At 46.8% G+C, this 23,520-nt stretch overlaps 1 protein-coding gene across 2 annotated transcripts in view; it reads right to left on the bottom strand.

The window, feature by feature from the left end:
- DNAJC4 (DnaJ heat shock protein family (Hsp40) member C4) overlaps nucleotides 1-23,520 on the bottom strand; it is a 56,253-nt gene that overhangs the window by 27,849 nt on the left and 4,884 nt on the right. For both annotated transcript variants that reach the window (XM_073605363.1, XM_073605365.1), the window contains exons 2-3: nucleotides 6,761-6,866; nucleotides 6,077-6,170 (exon numbers count right to left, since the gene is read on the bottom strand). In XM_073605363.1, coding sequence (XP_073461464.1) covers nucleotides 6,077-6,170; nucleotides 6,761-6,843 — 177 coding nt within the window. In that variant the 5' untranslated portion in view covers nucleotides 6,844-6,866. The remainder of the gene's footprint in view (nucleotides 1-6,076; nucleotides 6,171-6,760; nucleotides 6,867-23,520) is intronic.

Below are 23,520 nucleotides of genomic sequence, written 5' to 3'. Positions count from 1 at the left end.
GGTGCCACTTCCCCTGATCTCCCTGTCAAGATCAACGGCTCAACTATCAACCCATCTCCCCACGCCAAGGTCCTAGGTGTAATCCTGGACTCTGAACTAACCTTTCGACCCCACATTCTATCACTATCCAAAGCTTGCCGCCTCTGTCTTCGCAACATCTCCAAGATACGCCCCTTCCTAACCAATGACACCACAAAGCTTCTAATCCACTCCCTGGTCATCTCCCGCCTTGACTACTGCAACTCCCTCCTCATTGGTTTACCTCTAAATAGGCTATCCCCACTTCAGTCCATCATGAATGCTGCGGCCAGGCTCATCCACCACACAAACCGCTCAGCGTCTGCTACACCCCTCTGCCAATCCCTCCATTGGCTGCCACTCAGTCACTGAATTAAATTCAAGATACTAACTATAACTTACAAAGCCATCCACAACCTGGCCCCTAGCTACATCTCTAACCTAGTCACAAAATACCAACCTAATCGTTCTCTTCGCTTCTCCCAAGACCTCCTGCTCTCAAACTCCCTTGTCACCTCATCCTATGCTCGCCTTCAGGACTTCTCCAGAGCCTCCCCCATCCTCTGGAACGCTCTTCCCCAATCCGTCCGATTTTCTCCTACTTTATCCACTTTCAGACGATCCCTGAAAACTCATCTCTTCAGAGAAGCCTATCTGGCCCCCACCTAACAACTGTACATTTATCTTCTCAATCACCACATCACCCACAGTTATTACCTCTTGTATCTCTTGACCTTCCCTCTTAGATTGTAAGCTCTAAGGAGCAGGGCCCTCTGATTCCTACTGTATCAAATTGTATTGTATTTGTACTGTCTACCCTCAAGTTGTAAAGCGCTACGTAAACTGTTGGTGCTATATAAATACTGTATAATAATAATAATGGAGGAACAGTTAGGATGCATTTTCACAATAAGAATATAGGAATGAATGCCATCAAATTTTGGGGCGCATTCCCCAGATGATTGCTGTATTCTTTCTTCTGCCTTCTTTTCTTTTCCATTGGTGCTGTCAGATAACTATGACGTCTTGAGTTTCCTAAAGAAGCAGCCTTTGCACCTGTGAAACGTGTCGTGTATCAAGACGAAGCTTGTTTTTGGTGCAGCAATAGTATACTTAGGCCCCATTCACACTGGGGTGGTGGGTGCGTCGGTGGTAAAGCGCCAGCGCTATTCGGAGCTTTTACCCCCCGCTAGCGGCCGAGAAAGGGTTAAGACCAGCCGCGAAAGGGATAAAACCACCCGCAAAGTGCTGCTGCAGCAGCGCTTTGCCGGCGGTATAGCCGCCCTGCCCATTGATTTCAATGGGCAGGAGCGGTGGAGGAGCGGTATACACACTGCTCCTTCACCGCTCCAAAGATGCTGCTAGCAGGACTTTTTTTAGCATCCTGCCAGCGCACCGCTCCAGCGTGAAAGCCCACGGGCTTTCACACTGGAGACACAGGAGCGGCTCTTTCAGGGCGCTTTGCAGGTGCTATTTTTAGCGCTGTAGCGCCTGCAAAGCATCCCAGTGTGAAAGGGGTCTTATGGATTTATGATGTCGGAACATCTTGTGAAATTATCTCCCTTCTTTTGTGGTTAATATTTTCAAATGGAATAAGAGTGTATAATATTTTTATACATTAATCATTAGTGGTGTGGTACCTTTAAAGTCCTGTTAAGTTTTTTTCTTTTTCCGTTTAACCACTTGCCGACCGCCTTCCGCATATATACTGCGGCAAGCCGACTCGGCTACACAAACTGACGTACCTGTACGTCGTTCTGTGCATGAGATAAGCAGGCAGGCGCGTGCGCCGCCGGAGGCCACCCGCGATCGCGGTACAGAGAGGCAGAACGGGGATCTGCCTATGTAAACAAGGTGGATCCCTGTTCTGACAGGGGACAATACTGAAATCTGCTGTTCCTAGTGATCAGGAACAGCATTCTCTGTGTTGTCCCAGTAAGCCTATCCCTGTCACGTTTAACCACTTCAGCCCCGGAAGGATTTGCCCCCTTACTGACCAGGCCATTTTTTGCGATGCGGCACTGCATTGCTTTAACGGACAATTCCGCGGTCGTTTGACGCTGTACCCAAACAAAATTGAGGTCCTTTTTTTCCCACAACTAGAGCTTTCTTTTGGTGGTATTTGATCACCTCTGCGGTTTTTATTTTCTGCACTATAAAAAAAAAAAGAGCGAAAATTTTGAAAAAAAAAAAAAAACATTTTTTACTTTTTGCTATAATAAATATCCACAATAGTTTAATAAGCGTATAATGATTGGTTTGTGCAAAAGTTATAGCGTCTACAAAACAGGGGATAGATTTATGGCATTTTTATATATATATATTTTTTTTTACTAGTAATGGCGGCGAGCTGCGATTTTTATCGGGACTGCGACATTGCAGCAGACAGATCGGACATTTTTGGGACCTGACATTTATACAGCGATCAGAGATAAAAATAGCCACTGATTACAGTATAAATGTCACTGGCAGGGAATGAGGTTAACACTAGGGGGCGATCAAGGGGTTAAATGTGTCCTAGGGAGGTGTTTCTAACTGTGGGGGAAGTGTAGTGACTAGGAGTAGAGAGACATGCTGTTTTTATTTACTAGAAACAGCAGATCTCTCTCCTCTCCCTGACAGAACACGGGATCTGTCTGTTTACATTGACAGACCCCCTGTTCTCTCTCTCTCTCTCAGCAGCGCTCGTGGGTGCTCAGCAGATATCGCGGTGGCTACGTATAATGGTGGCAGTACCTTTACAGCATAAGGGAAAGTGGTTGGGTGGCAGTAAACGTGGCTCAGTTGTGCATCTTTACTGCCCCGAAAACATAAGTGAAACAAGACCTAAAAGAAAGTATCTTACTTAGTGTGTGCAGGCCACTCAACCCCCCCCCCCCCCCCAACACACACACCAGGATTGCCAACCTCCAACAGCATTTTTTACTGACAAAAGATGGAAAATGTACCGACGGAGCACATTTTTTACTGGCAAACTGAACATTTACAGAACTCCTATTGAAAACTTACGGTCGGTTCACACTGGGGCGACTTGGGATCCGACTTGTACGCCCTCAAGTCGCCCCAAGTCGCCCCAAGTCGCTTTGCATTTAGATTATCATGGTAGGCAATGGGAGCGTCTTAATTGACACTACTGAAGTCGCTCCGACTTCAGAAAAGGTTCCTGTACTACTTCTATCCGACTTGTACCCATTCAACTCAATGTAAGTCGCCTGCAAGTCGGATCTCTCAAGCGACTTTGCAGAGAAAACCCCTCCCTCCCTCCTCCCTCCCAGAGAGGTGATTGGCCACAGGCGAAGTCGCCTGTCATGGAGGCGACTTCAAGTCGCCTCGTAATTTGCCGAAGTCGCGCTGAAGTCGCGCTAAAGTCGCGCTGAAGCCGCGTTGAAGTCGCGGTACAAAGTCGCGCTAAAGTCGTGTTGCCCATGTGTGAACCGACCCTAATACAGTGAATATTTGAACAGTATAAACATGATATTGAAACACTGACAATACCCATAACAAAGTAATTTGCCTGATTACACTTAAAAAGTCAGTACAGCATGAAATTATCAGCGCCTGATAATGTACTGAAAGATGTAAAAATAATATCACTGATTTTTACAAACTCAGTAAATTTACTGGCGGTTGGCAACCCTGACACACACATACACACGCCTCAGCCATATTTCCTGGGCTCCGTGCATCCACCAACAGCCCCGAGACTGGCATGGGAGGGAAGGGAGATCACTGAACATCTGTTTGCTGATCTCCCTTACCCGTTTGATGACCCAGAAGCAACATGTAAAATGTAATTTGCCATCCTGGTTTGTGCGATCTGTACTCCATTAGCTTTAGTGGAGGGCAGATTGGACATCGAGGGTCTTTTAAACCATGGATGTCTCATTTAAGAGAACCTGTCACCAATAATGCATCACATAGGAGACATTTTATCCCGCGTGATGAAAAAAAAGTTGATATTAAATAAAAATAAAACAGTATGAATTAAAGTTGCATCCAAGCACTTAAAAGCCCTCCATTCCCACATACACATATTCAGTGCTGGGACAAGGTCCTTACAAGGCCAGGGCGAACATTCCAAACTGTGACCCCCCTCAAGATGTATAAGCATTATGTGTCAGCAAACATTGAGCACTAATCTGCATGCTTACCCCATAAGCAAAAGTTCCCCCTATTTCCAGTACTAATCTGCCCCCATTTTGAAAACCCCCCTCCCTGCACAGATCTTTGCCTCCCCATCCCTCAAATCCCCCCAGCACAAATGCCCCCCCCACCTCACCCCCAAAAAAATTACCCCTCCTAGCACAAATTCTGTACCCTTCAAACCCCCAAACCCCTCAAATTTCCTCTCCAAGTGCACATGCTCCCCCCCCCCCCCCTCACTCCAGAACAAATCTCCACCCCCCCCCCCAAATTTCCCTTCCTAGCACAAATCCCCCCCCAATCATCCCTACGAGCACACCCCCCCCTCAAAAAAATGTCCCCTTCTAGCACGATTCTCCTCCCCCAGCCCCCCTTACAACACAAATCCCTGTAAAACACCACTCCTAGCACCCCCCCAAGATTTGCCATATCACCTCTTCTAACGCAAACCCCCCAAATCCCCCCACCTAGCACAAATCCTCTTCCCGCAGCCCCCCTTACATATCAAATCCCTGTAAAACACCACTCCTAGAACCCCCCCCCCAAAAAAAATTTCCCCTCCTGAACAATAAAAAAGTCAATACATTTTTTACCGCAATGCTTTTTATGCATTAAGTTAAAATACTCTCCTCTACTTGGTCCCCCCCAAACCCTAAACATTTACCTGGCTCCTCCCGTGATCCAGAACTTTCCAAGCTACGACAGGGCTACTCTCTCTTCCTGGTCTCACAGGAGACACAGACAGCGGTTCCTGCTGCTGTCAGTCAAATACTGTGAGGAGGGAGCAGGGGGCATGGCTGAGCCACTGTGGACACAACCCAGATGGGGTATGTTCAACACACAGCTTGCTAAGGGGCACCTAAAGAAAAACAGGAGGCAGGGGACTCCTGAAAAGGAGGTAAGAGATCGCTCCTTTTTTAATTTAATTACAAAAATATTTTGCCTGTGCAATAACTTGGAATATCTATTAGGTTCACACTATAGAGGCTCTGCAAGCTGTGTTTTGCAAGGATTTAATTCCATTCATTTGAATGGGCTGCCATGCCTCCTGAAATGCGGGAAAAAGGTCCTTGCTCAATTTTTGAAATCGCAGCCCACATGGAAACCGCAAGTGCAGTGCAGTTCCTAATGCATGTGGGTGTCATTAGCATTAATGGCACCTGCACACATATCCTTTGTTTTTCTGTGCAGGTGGCTGTGGCTGCAGGAACAGGTCCAGTCCCCCAGCGGCATTCACCCCCACAGAAGTAAACCTCGTCTAGAAGTCAGCTGCAGTATTCTCATTAGCAGGGATGAGCTCAGGTGTGTTTGGATTCTAGTCTGAATGTACCTGAGCTATCCTTTCAGGAAGCTATCACTGCGAATTGACAATTATTAGCGGTCAAGGTATTCCTTGCCCTACAGCCACCTCTTATATTCAGTACGTGCGGTTGCAGAGCGGGGAATGCCTCTGCTGCTTATAACTGACATTAGCCACACTACTTACCAACTTATGTATCCATAAATGAAAAAACCATACCCCAGGTCGACTGTTTCATGCAAAGTTCTACACCTGGAGACCAATGCTCTGGCTGGGATGTTCCATCCCCAATGCAATTATTCCATAATAAGAAAAGCCGACCACTCGGTGTACTTCCCGCTGCAAATCTTTATTGGCTATATATCAAAAGACACAGTGTACAGACTGCTAAGACGTTGCGGCTACAACAGCCTTCCTCCCATGTGTCTTTTGATATGTAGCCAATAAAGATTTGCAACGGGGAGTACACCGAGTGGACGGCTTTTCTTATTATGGAATATCTTCATCCATAACCTGATCTCATAAGAAATATAACTCTACTGAAACATGCTGTATATGCATTTTCCATACACATAATATGGAATAAAAAAAGGAAGAGGATATGGAAAGAATTACCTTCTTTGATAGGGCGAAAAAGGCATCCTTAATTTCACTCCTTGATGCTTCTCTTCCCACACCCAGCACCTGATAATGATCCCTCAATGCAGAACTAAAAGAAAAGATGTGATGTGATGTTAGAATCACGGTAACCTGTGTTCCCATACCTAATTCAAGCACAGTCTGGGCATTTACGGGGACTGGAGATCACTGACATGTAGCTATGCTAAAACAGTTTTTACCTCCCAAAATAACTTCTTAATATACCAGGCAAAGTGTATTAGTTCAGCTTGGCTCACTCTAATGTGTTTTCAATAAATTTACAGAGACTCTATCACCTAACAAGAGACCTTGTTAGTATCTAAAAAAATCATAAAGATAAGGTAAAGAAACAACCTCCTTGCGATTTTGGCACTGCAGTCTATGGCACTCGTGTCGCAAGGAAGACGCAAACAAGTAGCGTAGGAACTTTTTTTTTTAGTCGCTGCAACTTGAGTTGCAGCAATTAAGACAGCCCCATCGAAATGAATGTGTTTTAACTTGTCATGTGACTTTCTGTGTAGCAAGTCGTATGAGAAGTCACAGCAGTGTGAACCAGGGCTTAGGGAATAATTTAAAATGTAAACAAACTGCTACATACGGGACCAGAGTTACCAGGATAAGCATGGAATGCAAGGCTGTAGTGAAGTGCAAGCATCTCACCGTGAATAAGTTCCTGCAGAGCGCTGAGCCCCTGATGGGCATATCTGTATACCTCCTCTACAAAACCCACGCCATGACATCATTGAGTAACGATAATTGCTGTGGACTAAAAGAACATGTGATTAATGAATGCCAATCATGAATCATGATAAAGTCATATAATGCAATTACAGTTAATAAAAAAAGTTTGTGAACTTTAGGAATGCTTTGGATTTAAGCATAAAATGCTCCTAAAATGTAATTCAATCTTCATATACAATAAAGGAGAGTCATAATAATAAATACTGTGAAATAGTATATCTGTATTCAGAAACCCGTGGCTTTTTTTCTGCCAGAACGGCGTTCCGCCACCTCTGGCAGCTCTGTCCTCTCCATCCTGTCACTGAACGCAGAAGGTGGTAGAGGATGTTTTTGCACTACTGCAGACGGGGGTTGGTGAGCTGCGGACTGAGGGAAGAAGAGGTGAGCTGTGCACGAGGGGGGGGGGGGGGAGAGGTGAGCTGGCACGGGGGGGGAAGAAGTGGGGGGGGGGAGAAGAGGTGAGCTGCGGACAGGGTAAGAAAAAGTGAGCTGTGGATGGGGGGGAAGAGGTGAGCTGCAGACGGGGGGAAGAAGAGGTGAGCTGCAGCCGGGAGGAAGAAGAGGTGAGCTGCAGCCGGGAGGAAGAAGAGGTGAGCTGCAGCCGGGAGGAAGAAGAGGTGAGCTGCAGCCGGGAGGAAGAAGAGGTGAGCTGCAGCCGGGAGGAAGAAGAGATGAGCTGCAGGTGTGGGGTGAGGGTGAGGAAGAGATGAGCTGCAGGTGGGGGGGAAGAAGAGGAAAGCTGCAGACGGGGGGGGGAAGAGGTGAGCTACAGACGGGGGGGGGAGAAAAGGTGAGCTACAGACGGGGGAAAGAAGAGGTAAGCTGCAGACGGGGGGGAAGAAGAGGTGAGCTGCAGATGGGGGGGGGGGGGGGAAGAGGTGAGCTACAGACGGGGGGGGGGGGGGGAGAAGAGGTGAGCTTCAGATACAGATGGGGGAAGAAGAGGTGAGCTACTGATGGGGGAAGAGGTGAGCTGCAGATGGGGGGGAAGAAGAGGTGAGCTGCGGGGGGGGGGGGGGAGAAGAGGTGAGCTGTAGGGGGGGGGGGAGCTGCAGACGGGGAGGAAGAAGAGGTGAGCTGCAGATGGGGGGGGGGAGAAGAGGTGAGCTACAGACGGGGGGAAGAAGAGGTGAGCTGCAGATGGGGGGGAAGAAGAGGTGAGCTGCAGATGGGGGGGGAAGAAGGGGTGAGCTGCAGATGGGGGGGGGGAGAAGAGGTGAGCTGCAGACGGGGAGGAAGAAGAGGTGAGCTACAGACGGGGGGGAGGGAAGAAGAGGTGAGCTACAGATACAGATGGGGGGAATAAGAGGTGAGATACAGATGGGGGGAAGAAGAAGTGAGCTGCAGATGGGGGGGAAGAAGAGGTGAACTGCAGACGGGGAGGAAGAAGAGGTGAGCTACAGACGGGGGGAAGAAGAGGTGAGCTACAGACGGGGGGAAGAAGAGGTGAGCTACAGACGGGGGGAAGAAGAGGTGAGCTACAGACGGGGGGAAGAAGAGGTGAGCTACAGACGGGGGGAAGAAGAGGTGAGCTGCAGATAGGGGGGGAAGAGGTGAGCTGGCGGGGGGGGGGGAGAGGTGAGCTGCAGACGGGAAGGAAGAAGAGGTGAGCTGCAGATGGGGGGGAAGAAGAGGTGAACTGCAGACGGGGGGGAAGAAGAGGTGAACTGCAGACGGGGAGGAAGAAGAGGTGAACTGCAGACGGGGAGGAAGAAGAGGTGAGCTACAGACGGGGAGGAAGAAGAGGTGAGCTACAGACGGGGGGAAGAAGAGGTGAGCTACAGACGGGGGGAAGAAGAGGTGAGCTACAGACGGGGGGAAGAAGAGGTGAGCTGCAGATGGGGGGGGGGAGAAGAGGTGAGCTGCAGATGGGGGGGGAGAAGAGGTGAGCTGCAGGGGGGGGGGGGAGAGGTGAGCTGCAGACGGGAAGGAAGAAGAGGTGAGCTGCAGACGGGGGGAAGAGGTGAGCTGTAGATGAGGGGCATAGGTGAGCTGTGGACAAGGGTTGCAGAGGTGATGTTTGAATGGGGGGCACAGAGGTTAGCAATAAATGGTTACATTGGGGGAGATATGCAAGTACTGTCTGTTGTGCGGATTTTTTTTTTCTGTGCCCTGTGTGATGCACACACCTCATCACTGCAGGGTACACTTTCCTGAGCCCTGTGTGTTATGCACTCCTAAGTGCGGCACTGTGTGCCTTTTGGGCGTATTCCACTTTGTTTCTGTCCCCGTGGAACGATAGGATTGGGGGCGGAGAGTTGGCTGGGGAGGGTGAGTTCCTGCTCCTATTCTCTGAGAAAAAAAGCCCTGCAAAAACCTATGGGTAAAAAGGTGCATTTTTGGAATGATTCACAGAAACCTCATTCAGTATTTCAATGAGATAAGGGTCACAACCTTGACTTGGTTACCTAAAGTGTATGAATAATACAATAGAATACAAAAAAAAATTATAATATATATATATATATATATATATATATATATATATATATATATATATATATATATATATATTTACAGTAAATTCATTTTTTATATTCAGTATAAAGGCGGCCTTAGACGGTTCGAATCTCAGGAATAACTTGGGTACAACCAGCATGTCGGATTTTTCATGCGATTATTGCCAGCAGCTACAGCTGCTAGCAATAATCAATGTGTGTTCTTCCGGCTGGGATGGTCGTCCCCTGTACAATGCCCTACATACTGTTGCCTTCTGTACATTGCCCTACCTACTACTGACTCCTGGACACCTCTGTAAATGACCCTACCTACTACTGACCTCTGTACACTTCCCTACATACTGCTGACCCCTGAACACTGCCCTACATACTACTGACCTCTGCAAACTGCCCTACCTACTACTGACCTCTGTACACTTCCCTACATACTGCTGACCCCTGAACACAGCCCTACATACTACTGACCTCTGCACACTGCCCTACCTACTACTGACCTCTGCACACTGCCCGGCCTACTACTGACCTCTGTACACTGCCCGGCCTACTACTGACCTCTGTACACTGCCCGGCCTACTACTGACCTCTGTACACTGCCCGGCCTACTACTGACCTCTGTACACTGCCCGGCCTACTACTGACCTCTGTACACTGCCCGGCCTACTACTGACCTCTGTACACTGCCCGGCCTACTACTGACCTCTGTACACTGCCCGGCCTACTACTGACCTCTGTACACTGCCCGGCCTACTACTGACCTCTGTACACTGCCCGGCCTACTACTGACCTCTGTACACTGCCCGGCCTACTACTGACCTCTGTACACTGCCCGGCCTACTACTGACCTCTGTAAACTGCCCAGCCTACTACTGACCTCTGTACACTGCCCTACCTACTACTGACCTCTGTACACTGCCCGGCCTACTACTGACCTCTGTACACTGCCCGGCCTACTACTGACCTCTGTACACTGCCCAGCCTACTACTGACCTCTGTACACTGCCCAGCCTACTACTGACCTCTGTACACTGCCCTACCTACTACTGACCTCTGTACACTGCCCGGCCTACTACTGACTTCTGGACACTGCTTTACATACTACTTACAAAAACGCAGAGCAGACAGCCAGGCTAGTATTGAGGTCAGCCAAGCCTAAACATACAAACAAGTCAGCCTGCAGTCCCAGTGGTTCTGCCCTTAGGGTGGACTCCAGTATCAGACTTGTTTGGGTGACCAATTACTCGCCAGACATGAAAAAAATTGTGAATGAAAGTGAGTGCCGAGTTTCTCACTGAAGCTAACTTTTAAGGTAGGCTAAATTATAATTTTACAATGACATTTGTTTTATTAGATTTTCTAAGTTTTCTTCTTTATATCTTTTTCTATTGGAGGTTTGGTTTGCTAATTAATTTCTTTAAAAAAAAAGGATGCCGCACTGGGTGATCTTTGATCTCTCCTATGTTGTCCAGATAGATCTCCCCTGCTGTAGACTGTATTTCACCCAAGAAGGACACTTTTAAGAAATGTTTTGCACAACATTTTGCAGCTACTGTTTTGATTTCAATTATGCACTAATCGTTATAATTACAATATAGCTATTCAATTAAAATCAAATATTACATAATAATGCTGGCATTGTTTTTGGAAATGTTTTGATCTACAAAGTAATCCATTGCTATACTATAAGGCTCCTGTTTACACTCCTAATTAAAATGCAGGATGTAATTATCATTCAATAAATTTCATCATTATAGTTCCAATCCAGATAACCGTGTAATCATCTGCTAGTGCCAGGGAATTTTTGGCTTCCGGTTAAATGTACGTTATAATATGTAGCAATTATGGCATACATCTATTACAGGGCTCTCTGCTAGAGTCAATTTCCAGAAATCAAACATAAAAGGCATGTGAACAGACAAGGAGGAAAACAATTACGTGTGGCAGATTGCATTCAGGGCAGAGGTACTGGAAAACATGCAAACAGGGTGAAAAGAGCACCAAGCAGCACAAAAGTGCTTCCCACATAAGGGACACCTACTGTTTTGCTCTAATTTTCTTGTATAAATGTATCACAAATATTAGCATGCTTTCTACTGCTCTAGTCTGTTAAAGTATACATCTGATTTTGGTAGTTTTGTATGGAGTGGTACATAGGGGCGGACTGACCATTGAGCCACTCGGGCACTGCCCGAGGGCCCTGGGCCACTAGGGGGCCCCATCAGGGTTGCCAGCCTCAGTAAAACCAGGGACAGTATGGACCAGGGACAGCCAATAAACAGTATGGACCAGGGACAGCCAATAGAAACATGTCTGTGTATACTGTGTGTACATGTATGTGTATACTGTGTGTGTGTATACTATGTGGCCCCATAATCTCTGATTGCCTGGGGGCCCCATAATCTCCTATTGCCCGGGGGCCCCATGAGTTGTCAGTCCGCCCCTGGTGGTACACCACATGCAGATGCCATATTACTAAAGTACCATAATAAACATGACCCACGACAGCTCAATTGCAACACCTTGATAAACATCAGTCATGCTTCATATGGGACGCCAATGAAAATATTGACGTCCCATATTGCTTTTTCCAGCAAATGGATATTTCACGCTATCACCGTTGGCGGAGTACCCACCATATTTGCTTGGGGGTTGGAGCCAGTGCGGTACAAATGGTTTATTTTAGTAGTCTTTTTTTTTTTTTTTGCTCTCTGTGCCCCCAACTGGGGAGATTCTGTTTGATACAATGACCACTGTTACTAGGACTGAAATGTTACTGGATATTACTGGATAAGAAATAGAAGAGAAATCTTTCAATAGGGACACCTGCCTCTACAAGTGGAATTCTCCTTACTTTGTAGAGATTTCCTCTAAATTTCTGTTACAGCATCAGGATGGGAATTGAAGAGAAATCTCTCCAATGAGAGTCACACAAAAGAAAACAGACAGGGGTTTTATTGACACTGGCATGTTCTCAATGAGCGAAACGTGTTCTCTAATTTGATTAGGAAGAGAGATCACAGGTGTGGCACATACTTGTTACTATGAATTCAGCTTTAACCGCTTCAGCCCCAGAAGAATTTACCCCCTTCCTGACCAGAGCACTTTTTGCGATTCGGCATTGCGTCGCTTTAACTGACAATTACGCAGTCGTGCGACATTACACCCAAACAAAATTGACATCCTTTTTTTTCCCACAAATAGAGCTTTCTTTTGGTGGTATTTGATCACCTCTGCAGTTTTTATTTTTTGCGCTATAAACAAAAAAAGAGTGACAATTTTGAAAAAAAAAGCTATATTTTTTACTTTTTGCTATAATAAATATCCCCAAAAATATATTAAAAAAAACAATTTTTTTCCTCAGTTTATACCGATATGTATTCTTCTACATATTTTTGGTAAAAATAAAAATCGCAATGAGCGTTTATTGATTGGTTTGTGCAAAAGTTATAGCGTCTACAAAATAGGGGACAGTTTTATGGCATTTTTATTGTAAATTTTTTTTTAATTAGTAATGGCGGCGATCTGCGATTTTTATCGTGACTTCGACATTATGGCGGACACTATTTTGGGACTAGTCATTTATACAGCGATCAGTGCTATAAAAATGCACTGATTACTGTGTAAATGACACTGGCAGGGAAGGGGTTAAACACTAGGGGGCGATCAAGGGCTTAAGTGTGTCCTAGGGAGTGATTCTAACTGTGGGGGGGGGTGGGCTACCTAGGACATGACAGCGATCACTGCTCCTCATCACAGGGAGCAGTGATCTATGTCATGTCACAAGGAAGAACCGAGAAATGCCTTGTTTACATAGGCATCTCCCCGTTCTGCGGCTCCGTGACACGATCGTCTCGACACCGGCGGACATCAAGTCCGCGGGTCCCACGGGCATGGTCACGCTGTACGTGGCAGGCGCTTGCCCGCTAGCCCCGCCAATTAAAGGAGACATACAGGTACGCCCATTTGCCCACCGCTGCCATTGTGCCGCCGTATATCGGCGTGCAGCGGTCGGCAAGTGGTTAAAGTATAACTTAGGCCCGGTTCACACTGGTGCAACATGGGATCCGACTTGTGAGAGCACAATATGTCAAATTTAATGTTTCCCTATGACAACCGTCTTAAAGTGGTTGTAAAGGCACAAGTTTTTTTACCTTCATGCATTCTATGTATGAAGGTAAAAAACCTTTTGTGTGCAGCAGCCCCCCCCCCCAAAACTTACCTGAGCCCCCTCTCAATCCAGCGATGTCCACGAGAGCTTTGGTTTTTGTTAGCAGCAGGTGCCCGGGAGCCAGCGAGATATTTAGGAGATGGAGGGGACTGAGCCGAGCCGTGGCTCCATGTGTGAATGGACACGCAGAGCCATGGGTCGGGAACGCACCTGCTTGCTGTGGGAGGAGCCAGGAGCGCCAGCGTGGGACCCAAGAAGAGGAGGATCCGTTACCAAAACCGTTACACAGAGCAGGTAAGTAGAACATGTTTGTTATTTAAAAAAAAAAAAACAAGGCTTTAATATCGTTTTAACCGATACGACACAAGTCGCTCCATCTTTAGAAAAGGTTCCTGCGCTACTTTGGTCCGACTTCGATACAACTTTAATGCCATAGAGTGTAAAAAGTCACATTAAGTCGGACCAGAGTCAAACTGAAGTTGCAGGGCAAAGTCAGATTGGAAGTCACGCAACTTTTATGTCGGAGCAGTGTGAACCTGGGCCAAAGGCAAAACTTTTTTTTTGGTTTTGGATAGAGTGGAAAGGGATTAGAACCCCTGTCCGTTTTTATTGCTGTCTGTGCCCCCGTTTCACCCTCACTATTTGTCCTGTTTACCATTATAATTGAAAGTGAAAGTAAAAGAAAATCCCAAATTTTGGGTTGTACCCAGAAAGGTAATAGAGTAGAAATCTCCCAATTCTGATGATCTGGGGAACAAGGAATTCTCTTAATTTGAAGAGATTCCCTCTCACTTCCTGATTGGCTATGGGACGGGAAATTGAGGCTGGGTTCACACCTAATACCTCCCAGCAGGGGTCCTGTGCTTCCCCGTTCACCGTTTCAGGTCCGATTTCAGCCTGAATTTTTGTAACAAGTGCCCGGAACTACATCCATGCACAGGCGACAGTTACACTTACGAATGCAGTGTTGCAACTTACGAACAACTTCGACTTACGAACAAACCTATAGTCCCTATTGTGTTCGTAACTCTGTAACCAGGCATGTACTGGCCATCAGGACTACCGGGAGTTTCCCAGTGGGCCGATGGCTCAGTGGGCCGGTTTCAGTGACAGTGGAGGTAGAGCGGGCGGGGACTCCCAAACCCTGTCCACCAATAAGTTAATTTCCTGCTGTGCAGCTGTTTAGAAAAAAAACTTCTCCGGGCCCCCTGTGTTGAATGGGGGCCAGGGGACAAAAAGCAGACTACTTCATCACCTTTGGCTTTGGGTGGATTAATCCGCAGCAGCACACTACACAGTTGAAGGCCACCCTGTGCTATATCAGTACACTGGAGCCCCCCCTGAACACAGGGGAGACCCGGAGAAGTTTTCTTTCTAAACAGCTACACAGGATTTGGGAGTCCCCATCCACTCACCATGCCCCCCCCCCCCCCCCCCAGTTTCCTCCAGCCCTAGTTACCCAGCTCTGTGGTGCCCAGGAGGAAGGGGGGACCAGATGTACCAGCAGTGCACAGCTGGTCCTGGGCTTCCAGCTCCAGAGGAACCACCTGCAGGACAAGCACTGCACCCGGGACCTAGGTAGAAGAAGCTGTGCAGACCATGTACTTGGGGGGACTAACATTGATGGGCGCTTATGAGGCTGCATTAATTGGAACTGATGTGGCTGTGCTGGTGGGCACTGATCAGGCTGCATTAATGGGCACTGGTGAGACTGCGCTGATGGGCACTAGTGTGGCTACATTTATGGGCACTGGTGTGGCTGCACTAATGGGCACTGATCAGGCTGCATTAATGGGCACTGGTGTGGCTTCGCTGATGGGCACTAATCAGGCTGCATTAATGGGCACTGGTGAGGCTGCATTAATGGGCACTAGTATGGCTGTGCTGATGGGCACTAGTGTGGCTGTGCTGATGGGCACTAGTGTGGCTGTGCTGATGGGCACTAGTGTGGCTGTGCTGATGGGCACTAGTGTGGCTGCGCTGATGGGCACTAGTGCGGCTGCATTAACGGGCACTGGTGTGGCTGCGCAAATGGGCACTGATCAGGCTGCATTAATGGACACTGGTGTGGTTTCGCTGATGGGCACTGATCAGCCTGCATTAATGGGCACTGGTGTGGCTGCGCTGATGGGCATTGGTCAGGCTGCATTAATGGGCACTGGTGTGGCTGCGTTAATGGGCACCGGTGTGGCTGCACTAATGGGCACTGATCAGGCTACATTAATGGGCACTGATCGGGCTGCATTAATGGGCACTGGTAAAGCTGCATTAATGGGCACTGGTGTGGCTGTGCTGATGGGCACTGATCAGGCTGCATTAATGGACACTGGTGTGGCTGCACTGATCAGGCTGCAATAATGGGCACTGGTGAGGCTGCATTAATGGGTACTGATGTGGCAATGCCCTGTCCTATACCCAATAGTGGAATGTTTTTACTTATCTTTTTTGCGCGTTTGCAAAATTCAAGTGGGCCGGTCTGGATGAAGTCCAGGGCCAAATTTTTGTCCCAGTCCAGCTATGCTTATAACCCTCCCTTACTCTATCCAAAATGAAATAAAAAATTGTCTATAGTTCTACTTTAACTCTTCATTACTCTATCCAAAACATTTCCCACATAAAGTATTTAGGGCATCACTTTATACAAACCCATCCCACCGATATTATTCACATAAGTTCTAATACACTGCCATGGTTTTAACAAGACATTTTTGGTGGCACCCAGATCGAGGTTAAAGCAAATAGGGAGCTCATGGAGATGTGATCACTTAAACACTCTATTTATGTCATTACCAAATAAAAGGCACCCAACTTTTGGCAGTAAATAAATTTTACCATTTGGAAACCGTTTTCGTGCAAGGAACATTAATACTAACATGTACAAAATGACATTTTTATGATCAATATGTAACTTGCAATAAAGCTTTCAGTGTACAGTCAACCCATGAAATTTGTGGGGGTTACCTTCTTTGAGCACCTGCGAATTGTGAAAATACACAAATTTTGGATGTTGTAAAAAAAAAAAAAAGCCTATAAATACCTAATAAATGCCACAGGTGGTGACTCTTCTTCAGGCATTTCAGGAGGGGGGCGCTTGGGCGGCATCTTAGAGCCCTTGCACACTGGGGCGGGGGGCGGCGTCGGCGGTAAAACGCCGCTATTATTAGCGGCGTTTTACCGTCGGTATGCGGCCGCTAGCGGGGCGGTTTTACCCCCCGCTAACGGCCGAGAAAGGGTTAAATATCACCGCAAAGCGCCTCTGCAGAGGCGCATTGCCGGCGATATAGCCGCGCCGTCCCATTGATTTCAATGGGCAGGAGCGGTAAAGGAGCGGTATACACACCGCTCCTTCACCGCTCCGAAGATGCTGCTGGCAGGACTTTTTTTACCGTCCTGCCAGCGCATCGCTCCAGTGTGCAAGCCCTCGGGGCTTTCACACTGGGATGACAGCAGCGGCACTTTCGGGGCGGTTTGCAGGCGCTATTATAAGCGCAATAGCGCCTGCAAACCGCCCCAGTGTGCAAGGGCTCTTAGGGCTTTAAGAAGAACAAAATGAAGAACACTCAGCGAAATACTCGAGATAGCTACATGCGGTAAACTGTAAGTGCCGGTTCACACAGGGACGGCTTTAAAGTCGCCCGACTCCCATCCGACTCTGAGACCGCCCTGTACAGTGTGACTTCAGCGCGGCTTACAAAACGACTTCTTTATAGAAGTCAATGCAGCCGCTCCGAAGTTGCCTCCAAGTAGTACAGGAACCTTTTTCTAAGTCGAAGCGACTTGAGTCGCTCTGACTTAGAACGGTTCCATTGTGCTGCATGGCGCGCGACTTATCAGGCTGACAGGTCACCCCTGTATGAACCGATACCTATGCTGCGGTAATGCTAGGCTGGGAAAAAAAATCTGTGATTGACTGAGGCCACAAACTCTGAACCATGACTTTGCGGGGTATGTCTCTACCAGCTTTGCACATCTCCGCAGTGGCTCTGTGTGTCTTTTGGTCCATTTCAGGTCGAAATTCAGCCCAAAATTCGGGCTGAAATCAAACCTGAAACTGTGAATGGAGACGCATCGGACTCCTGCTGTGAGCCGCTCCATGCTCTAGTGTGAACCCAGCCTTATCCTTCAGTCTCATCTTACCAACTAACCTTTAACACCCAAACATAACCATAAGATAGCCATGCTTTTGAAATAAAAATGTATCTAAAGATAGTTTTATATTAATTTAGTTTAATTTAGTTTAATTTAGTTTATTCAGCATGAAATGGAGCTTTATTATGTAGCATGGGGCTGTATATTCTGCAATATTTACATTTTTGGTAAACGCATTCAATGAATCCAAGCTCTGCAAACTGAGATAACATGCACTGCATTGATGCATTCACACAATTTCACAGTAACCATGAGATAAAACAAAGTTCAGGAATATTACTTTATCTCATTGTTTTGCAAATCTATTTACACTACAAACTGTATAATTGAATCGGTTCTGATTTTTTTTTTCTGCTTTACTAACCTGACAGCTTATTATTCTAAATAAAAAACCTTCATTTTGTTCGCAAATATTTACGATTCTAACTACAAGCAAGAATAAGTCCTAACATTTAAAGAGCACTTGTCATTTCAGATCCATCATGGCAGCGCCTGTTAGCGGGCATCCACTCACCTGCTGCCGCCACGTCCCTCACCTTGCTGTGTCACTGCCGCATCACCAGCCGTCCCATTAAAGTGAATGGGACTGTCGGTGAGTCAACAGCTGGTCAGAGAAAGAGCCGCTGCAGGACAGAGATGACCGTTGCTCTTTAAAAATTATGATTTAAAATGAGTTGATTTAAATCAAATCCACCCTGGTACTTTCAAAGTGTACAGAATTCACAGAATGGCGGGGGGGGGGGACATCCAAAGCCAAATCCTCAGCCACCTGCTGGGGATTCAGGTTTTTTAAATACACCTTCGCCTGTGAGGAACAAAAATCCTTGCACCGGCCCTGCAGAACGGTCAGCAAACTATACCATGACACTTCAGTGGTATTGTAAGCATACCAAGAAGATCCTGGAACCACCATGACTATGCCACTTTTGAATCACCTTAAGGGCCTGTGTTGACGGGCTTTGGGTTTGTGTCAATGGCATCAGGTTCAAATCAGCTTGAGACGCTTTTGAGATCATTCTGATCGTCATCGCTATCCTCATCCAGTGAGTGACCAGTAGCCATAAAAAATTTTTTTCAAGAGAAGCTACTTTCTACCCTGGCTTGGTCACTTACTGAGTGTGAGAGGTGAGCACTGCAGAGAAGTGCAGCCAGGGATCAACTGAGTGAGGGAAGGGTCCAGCCAAGAGGGATTAGTGTGTGCGGATCGGTGGCTCGAGGCCACATAGAGACCTCAGCGTAGCCTAGAGAGAGAGACAGGGTTGTCTGACTGACACTGAGCCTAAGGCCCGCGGCTGCGTGGCGGATTACATACCGTTAGTACTCGGAGACAGTGACACGCCGGCGCCGCTCAGCTCAGGAGGACAGCCAGGCCTTCACTCCACCACGTGCTGACGCTGGTCGCACTCCATCTGAGTCCACTCTGTGCCAAGTGGCACTCTGTTCCGCAAAAAGCACCGCCCATCGTCTTTCGGTCCCCGTGCCAATTAAAAGATACATTCAGAGGACTGAGACAAATTCGTGAAGAAGAGTGGGAGTGTTTGTGGGTGCATCGTTTGCGCCCCAAACACTCCCTAAACACAGACAAATCGGCTTCCCATAGATCGCTGTGTGTCCAACGGGGGGGGGGGGGGGGATTGTGGCGCCCCCTATGGATGTGCCGCCACTGTTTGGGAATTTCACTCCAGATAAAATAGCTGTCCAAAATACCAAGCCATTGACTCTAAATTTAAAGCACCTGTACAAGATAAAGGAAAACCTGCAAACATGGCCTGTTAACAGGTACTTGAGGACTGAGGTTGAGAACCACTGCCCTACTCTATCCAGAACAAAAACACTTTTGTCTAAAGATACATTTTAAAAAGGACGGCAGGACCATCCTACATTAGAACAAGATCCCGTTACTGTTCAGCACTGACAGCTATTGGTGATGGTGTTACCCTGTTCTCTAGCTGTAAGATATTTATATTTGTAGCATTTTTGTGTCTCCTGCCAAGTTTGGAAAATTATAATATGCTATTCCATGACAGTCTGTAAGAGGTTACAGTTAGATAATTGTTGGGGAATCAACAATTTGGATTTAAACATGTTGCAATTTCTTGCCGGATGATCAACAGTATGTGTTGCTGGGAATAACAAGGTAACAAATTAAATCTCAAAACTCTTTTCCAACTGCAATAACCAAGAAAGACGTAATGGAAGGACGCTGTAAAGTGTTGAGTAATATATCAATGCTATATAAATATAGGAAGTAATTTAAAAAAGAGGACCTCTGGCAAATGCAAGCAAGCTTCCAGTCATGATAAATGTTCAGTTACGGTTATTAGGGTTATTGTAATTGAGAAAACTCTGCAATTCCACTAATGCCAAATACTAACGGTTTTACTATCTATGGCCCTCAGAAGAGGATTGAATAATTTGCTATTTTAATATGACTTTTGGATGAACATATAAAAGACCCTCTGCATTGTTTAATTGTACTACTGTATCAGTGTAATGAAGGCTTATATAAAGAGGCAAATCAAATAGAACAATATCCATATACCAAATTCAGAGGGAGGTCAGAAAAGGCAGTCTGAGCACAATACAGATTCCCTTTAATGTACTTCCAACAATTTGTATTCATTCACACTATATTAAAGTCAGATTTTGAAAAAACACTGACAGGTTCCAGTGGTCTAGACCAGGGGTCTCCAAACTATCCAAACAAAGGGCTAGTTTACTGTCTTTCAGGCTTTAGGGGGGCAGACTGTGACCAGTGGCATTAGAAAATCCCCCAATGTTTTTGGGAGGGGTAAACAAAACCCCATCATTTGTTTTATTGGGAGAAATAGTGCTCCATTGTTGGTATCAATGGTAGAAATAGTGCTTCATTGTTGGTATTAGTGGTGGAAATGGTGCAAATTGTTTGTATCATCGCTAGAAATGGTGCCCAATTGTTGGTATCAATGGTAGAAATGGTGCCCAATTGTTGCTATCAGTGGTAGAACTGGTGCCCAATTGTTGCTATCAGTGGTAGAACTGGTGCCCCATTGTTGGTATCAGTGGGAGAAATGATGCTATGTTGTTGGTATCAGTAGGAGAAATGGTGCCCTATTGTTGGTATTGGTGGGATAAATGGTGCCCTATTGTTGGTGTCAGTTGAAGGAATAGTGCCCCAAGGGCCGAATAAAAGCAGGCAAAGGGCCACATCCACACCCCCAGGCTACAGTTAGGAGACCACAGGTCTAGACTTTAGGGGTCTCTTTCATAAATGCCTCCCCATCCTGTCAGCAGTAATGTAGACTGAGCCATGCATGCACAGCTCAGACCACATTTATGGCACTCTGTGCTGTGATGAAGTTACTCACATGCGTATGAGAAGGAGTGACATCACCGCGGCCACAGAAAGTGAACCTAGAATGAATACCAGGGAAGATGAAAGTGCCAGGGACCAGCTGGAGCGGTGACAGCACAGTGCCTGAGGGCTTACCTTGACCGATAAGTCTGTCACAATGTGCTAATATGCAGGGCATACTAGAACATAGTGCTATGAACCACCTGGGGGCCCATTCAATTTTTTGCTTTAATATACCATTCAGGGCCCATTCACACCAGGTGCATTGGGACTGTGCTTCTTTGCAAGACAGGGTAAAAAGACTAGTTCCCCGTGAGGCCAATTCACACCACTGCTTTACCTGCAGTACTTTTTTTCAGCGCGGCGTGCCCATTGCCTCGCACTACCCTGCCTGCAATAGAAACTAATGAAATGTGACACTTCAATAAAGTTCTAAAAGAAAAAAATAGTGCAATGTGCCGGAGTCAGTGTATTATTACGGTCTCCTGCCAGCACTTGCCAGCAGCCACACGTTATCAGTTAGCATTCTTCCCATGTCCCACTGTCACCTATGCCATAATGACAGGAGGGGAGGTATCCTTTAGTCCCAACATATTTTCTATTATAGGATGACAACGCTGTGTTTCAGGGACACAGTATGTGAACTGAGCACTGTCACTGCAAGACAGGAAGTGAATTATTGGCAGGATAACCAAATGAAAATAAAAGGTAAAAACTAAAAAAGAAAATGAATACAGCCACCACTTCTATGGACTGTACTACAGTATATTACAATTTTGTGCTTGGGTTTAGTGTGAATACTTATAGTCCAACTGACCAAAAACCATTATAGCTTCCCTGTAAATCATTGACTGTAGTTGATTGAATGGTCCCTAAAGCCTGGTACACACAGTAACATCAAATAGTACAGAGAGACCTTCTTGAGAGCTGCTCTATTTTTTTTTTTTTTTTGTTCGTTCAGCCCACTGAAATCTTCCTACATAAGTTGTACCTGCTTATTTGCAGCCATTTGTCCTCTACATCCTTGTAAAACAGAGAGGAAATTGATATTTCATGGAGTCACAAAGCAGGGGGCAGGGAGCTGCAGTTACACATTGTACAAGAGCTGATTGGAGGGAAGGGACACCCCCCACCCCCTTCACACAGCACACAGGAACAGAGCCGAGGCCGTCAATCTTCTGGAGGTCCCTCTCCTGTCACCATTTTTTTCTTGGTGTCAGGAAAACTGGTCAGAAGAGACTCATGCAGATAACAGAGGAACTAGACAGAAGTGACACTTAGTGCTTTGGAGAGGCAAGTAAACAGTATAGAAATATGCACTTTGTTAGATTTCATGTCTGAGGTTTACAATCACTTTAAGGTGGAACTAAACCCATCAATTTAACCATTTCCCAAAACAGTTACATAGAGACTCAGTTCACACTGCTGCGATGTGAGAACCCGTGCATATCAGGTACGGGTTCCTGAATCGCATACAAATCACAGGCAGTTCACACTGCCCTATGCGAACCGCTGCGGGTGTCAATACAAAGTTAATGAGACCCCCAGATCGGTTCACAGATCACAGTGCGAACTGTCAATTCGGACAGGAATCGGATCACATGGGTGTGAACAGCCATGCGATCTGACTCTGGTGCAGACCAAAAAAAAAGGGTCCTGCACGACTTTGGTCCGAATGCAATGCCAATTCAGCCATACAATCTGTACTGCTAAATTTGCATCGCACAGACATCGCATGTGATTTGGAAAGCAGTGCGGTGCGAATCACATGCAATGTCTGACATCGCACCAAAGTGAACCTAGAGTTAAGGTATGCCAAGAATGATAACTGTCACATTTGCTTGTGTCCTCAAACCCTCCAACAGCAGGTGTCATAACTGATCACATGTGCAGCACCATGGCAGTTACAGATCAAAAAGAGGCCAAGATGGCAGTTTCCTTGGCTATAAGGGCTTGTTCACACTGCTGCGTGGTGCGAGATCGCATGTGATTCACACCGCACTGCAGTGCAAATAACATGCGATGTCTGTGCGATGCAAATTTAGCAATTCAGATATTATGGCTGAATTTGCACCTCATTTGAACCAAACTCACACAGGACCCTTTTTTTGGTCCACAGCATTAACTTTTAATTGACATTCCCAGCAGTTCGCATAGGGCAGTGTGAACTGCCACCAGGAGACATGCGATGCGGGAATCTGCAGTGTGAACCAAGTCTTAAAGGGACCCCCAGCCCCCCCCCCCCCCCGTTCTACTTACCTGAGCCCTGGAACTTGACCCGGCCGGTTTCGCTGTCTCTCTGCCCAGGGTTCTCGGCTCTTGATTGGATAGATTGATAGCAGCGCAGCCATTGGCTCCCTCTGCTGTCAATCAAATCCAATGACGTGGGGGGCGGGGCCGAGTCATACATTTGGCTGCTATGGATGCCGAATGCTGGACTTGGGAGCGCGCCCACAAGGTAACCCCCTCGGGATCGGGAGAGCGCTTCTCCTAGGGGGTTATCTGAATTGGGGACAAGCCGCGAGACCCACCGGGGGATCAGAGGACTTGGTTCGGGGCCACTCTGTGCAAA

This window comes from Aquarana catesbeiana, linkage group LG11 (assembly GCF_042186555.1).
Source record: "Aquarana catesbeiana isolate 2022-GZ linkage group LG11, ASM4218655v1, whole genome shotgun sequence".
Taxonomy (NCBI): Eukaryota; Metazoa; Chordata; class Amphibia; order Anura; family Ranidae; genus Aquarana; species Aquarana catesbeiana.
The sequence above is the reverse complement of the archived record's forward strand: the minus strand, read 5'-3'. Positions and strand labels throughout refer to the sequence as shown.